Raw genomic sequence first — 5,189 nt, forward strand, 5'->3', positions numbered from 1 at the left:
ATTATAATATTTTGATGAAAAATGAGTTATCTATATCATGTTTTGAGATGTTACTTCCAGGTGTCTCTAAAACACAGACCTTTCCTGTGACTCTGCCATAGACCCATTGTTTTATTGGCGCATCACTAAATGACATAATCATGAATGTATCTCCAGCATTGCACAACAAAAGCATGCAGAACAGTCAAAGTCTCTATTCATTCTAAACATGGTCTCTACTGCCTACTAGCATCTGGTAAGAGGTACTGCAGCATATAAGCCACAACAGAAACACACTTCTAAAAGACAGGTTTCATTCCCAGGATGTAAAATCATAAATGCTCAGCTCTCTGGTCTTAGAAGCAGATATAAAGTACCACTTGTCCCCTAGTCCAGTGGATGGATGGATGGATGGATGGATGGATGGATGGGTAGATAGATAGATAGATAGATAGATAGATAGATAGATAGATAGATAGATAGATAGATAGATAGATAGATAGATAGATAGATAGATAGATGGGAATAACATTAGATGCTCCCTAGCAACAAAATAAATTATTGCACTGGTGTGCAATAGTTATAGTTAATATACTATGATGTATTGTTGATTAATTATTATTCATCCATATATGTTTGTTACTACAAACAAACCATACGTACTATGTTTTGTTTTGTTTTGTTTTATTTATTTATTAAAAAATAAAAATAAAAATATGTAAATCTGGATCGATCTATTTTTACATGGGCTTACCAACTCGGTGTTTAAAAAATATATTGTTGGCTGCATAAACTTTATTTGCTTACCCTTAAGAATACCATATTTTTTTATCTACATGATTTAAAAAAAAAAAATCAATAATTTTTTACATATTTTAATAATATGACAGTAAAAATATGTGCATGATATAATATTTATTTATAGTAAGAAAAGCATGTACAAATAATAATTGAGTGATATTTGTAAGTTGCATGAAGTGTGAAGTGAAAATCCTGGACTGCATGACAAATGATTAAGACTCTACTCCTGAAAGGATTTTTATTTGTGTTTAAAGCTTTTATTTTAATGAAAATATTTATGCATTTCTTGACACACAATCTACAAAAAATAATGACAAAAAAAATCTTAAGAAGAGGTTGGAAGCCAGTTCAGCGACATGGTCTGTATTATTGTGGTCAATACATACAGTTACATCAGTTAGTTTTTTTTTAGTTTGTTTTTCTGCTGATTAATTAATCCTCCTACATTTACCAGTTTCACACCATCACTGGTAAACCCCCAACCCAACCTCTAACCCTGTAAAATATTAATCCTCTTATTAACCGTCTAAAATATTTTATTTATAAGACATGCTTTTCAGTGTCCTTTCACTTGTGCCAGAAACACAAGCACAGAGATAAGTGATGAAAACAAGCCCCACTAGCAGCTAATGTTGAAGTTTTTGAAAACATAGTGGTCATGGAATATACTATTGTTCGAACACAGTTGGAATAAAGCTCAGTAATGAATAAAGGTCATGTAACATGTTACCGTGTAATTGCTGTTTACATTTATTGTGTTAAAAGTTAAGCAAATCAGGCCAATATAATTTTGCAGAAAGCACAACGCATGTAGTCATTCAGGTTACTGTCAATTTTTACAACTTTTTTTACACGTTACTGAAAATAAATAGCCTACTTCGACACTTCGTAAATAAATAGTGAAAAAAACTTTAGTTATTAAGGTGTGCACAGAAACAAAACCTGTAGCATAAAATCTTATATACATACATACATCTATTAAATAATTATTGTTCTTATTGTAAACATGTATTACATTTTCTGGCTTTTTTGTTGACATAACATAACACTGTAATGAATAATAAGGAGAACACTTGCCTATAGTTATTTGTTACTTATTTTTTCTGTTTTGCAAAGTTATCGTATTGTGTTATAAATTACTTCTGTTACACAATTATCTGATGAGCCGTCTTTCCTTCTTTCAGCTTTGGCTTTAGTCTTCGTAAACTGCACAGCTGCATAATTTAGTGTTTCACTCTCAGACTCCTAAATAATAATAATAATAATAATAATAATAATAATAATAATAACAATAATAAATCAAATAAACATAATAATCATATAAAATGGGAAAGTGCAATAAAAACACCAGCTAAACAAAATTAAACAAACTGACTGCACAAGTTATATCTCGTCTATTATAACAAGCAGATTATGAATGTAGTATAAATACATAACACACATACCTGCCTCGTCCCTGGATGTTTTACATAAGCATTTACTATAATACAGAAACACACCTATTAGTCTTTTTTGGTAAAACAAATAAAATTCATATAATTATAATATAAGTACTTTAATGACAAATACTCATACCTCTGGAGTTTTCTATATTTTTTCTTCTCAGTACAAAATAAATGAGACAGAATATCAGAAGTGCACACACACCTAAAGCCGTCCCCAAACCCAGCACTGTCGAATACAAGAGACTGAGTTACTTCTGTTATACTGTTATGTCACCGCATTATATTTAAAAATTATTTTCTAGATGTATCTTGCATTTTAGTATTATGAATTAAGATTAATTAATTAATGGTGAATTATGAGACATCTTACCTGTTTTCATGTTAGTGCTGTTTCCATGCAGTGTTGGTTTAAACATGACTGAACTATCACACAGATCTGGTACAGATGTTTCTGATGCAGTAGTAGCATGCACATCTGTTAACATTTGTCATAATTCAATAAAATATCTGTAACTCAGTGTTGTTAAATAAAACAATTAGTATTTAACTATTATTATTACTATTTATAGTATTAAGGAAAAACATAATCACAGTAAAACAGTAGCTGAATAAATTTTAGTGAAAATCCCACCTTTAATTTTTAAATAAGTTCCATCGGCAAACACAGGGTTAATTTCCATCAGTGCACAGTAGTACATGGCTTCATCAGACTGAGTGGTTTTTAAAATGGTCATATTGAAGCAGTTTAAAAATCTTTCAATTTTAAAATCAGATTTTTGGAATCCATCATAAAATGTTTCTCCAGCACTTTTATATATTTCGACCATAATCCGAGGTTTTTGTCTGTTTGGTTGTTTAAACCAGGCGATTATTCCAACTTCATTTTCAGAAATACAACACCGGAGAGTAGCTGAGCTTCCGATATCCACACTGAGCTCTTTATCAGGCTGATCAACTGCTTGAACTGTATCTGGAAAAGTAAATGCATTAATCAAATATAAAGAGAGATTAAAGATCAGCTTAAAGAAATGACATTGGAGGTCCTTCTACATACAGCTTGCAGAAAAGTGGTTTATAAGAAATGACTTAATACATTAAATTCCATCATTATAAATAAAATTGATAGAATTAATAATTATAAGTAATGGAAGTAAAAAGTAATGTATTAATCAAACAGCATGGGAACTTGTTTTCATTACTTACAGATGGTGCTAAAGCTCACAATCAAAATCCAGAAATTGATCATTGTTCATTTCTTAAAATTTACACCCCAAATAGATCAACAAAATATGAATGCACTTGAAGCATGATTTCAATTTATATTTATACGATTGGTGCTCTCTAATGACCACGCCCATATTACATGATAGGCTGATTTAAAAAAAATAAAAGCACCAGATATGGTAAACCAGCGTTGGTCTCCTACCTACATCTACCCCACATATTTCCATATTGATGTTTTGGTGTTGCACAGAGATATCTTGACAATGATTCTATGACAAAATGGAAAATGTGGTTTATTTTTACACTCACGTCTCGCTGTTTGTTTTATTTGCACTTTAAATTCAACACGTTTGTACAAAATGCCAAGTAAGTTGCACGGAATAGTGAGTCTATCAAATGCTAGAAATGTGTTTGTTGCTTAAACATGAAATACAAATGCAACCACAAAGTCTGACAAACTAAAAACTTTTGACTATTATGCCGAATATACAGCATCACTAACAGAAGTTTGTTATTAATGCAGGCCAAAAAAAGGTGATAAAGTCAACCAGAAACAGCTGAACTATATTAAAGTGTCTTCATAAATATTTGTATATAATGATCGGGAACTAGCCGGTAAAGTCAAGGCCTGCTGTGTGACCTGAAACAGATCAGTCTTAGCACAAGGTTTGTCACAATCAAAAATACACAATAATGTACAAGTGTCAGTAATTTTAAGTACATAAATTAATATGTAACAGCAACATTTCTTGAATCCAATATTTTAACCTGACTTTTGGTACACCCAGATTCTACTATCATAGCTTAACATGAGGATGTTCAAGTCAAACTGGGACTTTTTTGTTCAGAATAACAGAAACAGTTCTGAGAGTAAAAACTCCCTTTATTTCTCTGTATAATCCCCTGATACACTAACACACTTATCCCAAAGTTTCACCAGTGCTTGGATACCATCAAGGTAGAAAGTTTTCTATCAGACTGCCTGTTTCATATCTGAAATTCTGGCCTCCCAGGAACACCTTTAATTGCCCAACATGTGGGAATCTCTTGGAGAAAGGTTTTACATTAAAAGAAATTTAATCACAGTGAAAAAATCTAAGAAATAAAGAAATAAATAAGAAAAGAAAAAAAAATTTAATCTAGCAAAAGTATCTAACGACAGAACAAGAAAGTTGTGTTTTAAACATTTTATAGAACTTGTCCAGAAATAGGCTTAATACTCTTATATTTGGTTTGTTGAAATATTTTTTTTAAGAGATTTGTCTTGATTTAACATACTTTCAGTTATCAGGTTTTGCATTCCACTTTTGACTTGAATGCCCCTCATAGGTAAGAATGTACTGCCACCTAGTGGATGATTCCCCTGTAAATTTTAGTCATTAATCATTTCAGATTTTTCCTATGAAATACGTATAGTTACAGTACAGAAATACGTATAATTAAAAAAAAGTCTGAGATTGGAGAGAAAAAAAATGAGTTGGGAAAGTTTGTCGCTGTCCATGGTCTTAAGATTCTTGTGTCTTGAGAGATACTCACACAGTGCATTTTCAGAATCTTTATATTGTACGCGAAACTCTAGATTTATTACATGTAAAGTGAAATAATTCAAGCCTTTTTTGTTTTCATTTTGATTATTATTTCTTACAGCTCATGAAAATAAGATTCTAAAAATATTAAAATATTTCATTTTAAGTGTTTGAGTAATTACTATACATACAGTATAAATACAGTGTATCTCTT

General features: G+C 30.9%; 1 protein-coding gene across 1 annotated transcript; it reads right to left on the minus strand.

Moving 5' to 3' along the window:
• Nucleotides 1–1,010: 1,010 nt before the first annotated feature.
• On the minus strand, nucleotides 1,011–3,510 carry LOC128531453 (uncharacterized). Its single transcript, XM_053505305.1, has 6 exons — nucleotides 3,429–3,510; nucleotides 2,857–3,195; nucleotides 2,596–2,700; nucleotides 2,356–2,451; nucleotides 2,226–2,260; nucleotides 1,011–2,025 (listed from the first exon to the last, which is right to left on the minus strand). Exons 1-6 carry the CDS (start codon nucleotides 3,469–3,471, stop codon nucleotides 1,897–1,899), a joined length of 747 nt encoding a protein of 248 aa, XP_053361280.1. The 5' UTR covers nucleotides 3,472–3,510; the 3' UTR covers nucleotides 1,011–1,896.
• Between the last annotated feature and the right edge of the window lie 1,679 nt (nucleotides 3,511–5,189).

Source organism: Clarias gariepinus, chromosome 10 (genome assembly GCF_024256425.1).
Source record: "Clarias gariepinus isolate MV-2021 ecotype Netherlands chromosome 10, CGAR_prim_01v2, whole genome shotgun sequence".
NCBI lineage: Eukaryota > Metazoa > Chordata > Actinopteri > Siluriformes > Clariidae > Clarias > Clarias gariepinus.

Coding starts and splice junctions, on each gene's coding strand:
- LOC128531453 (XM_053505305.1), bottom strand. CDS start 3,471: ATGATCAATTTCTGGATTTTGATTGTGAGCTTTAGCACCATCT. Junction 2,701..2,856: donor AACTTATTTAAAAATTAAAG/GTGGGATTTTCA, acceptor AAATGTTAACAG/ATGTGCATGCTACTACTGCA. Junction 2,026..2,225: donor AACATCCAGGGACGAGGCAG/GTATGTGTGTTA, acceptor ATTATTATTTAG/GAGTCTGAGAGTGAAACACT.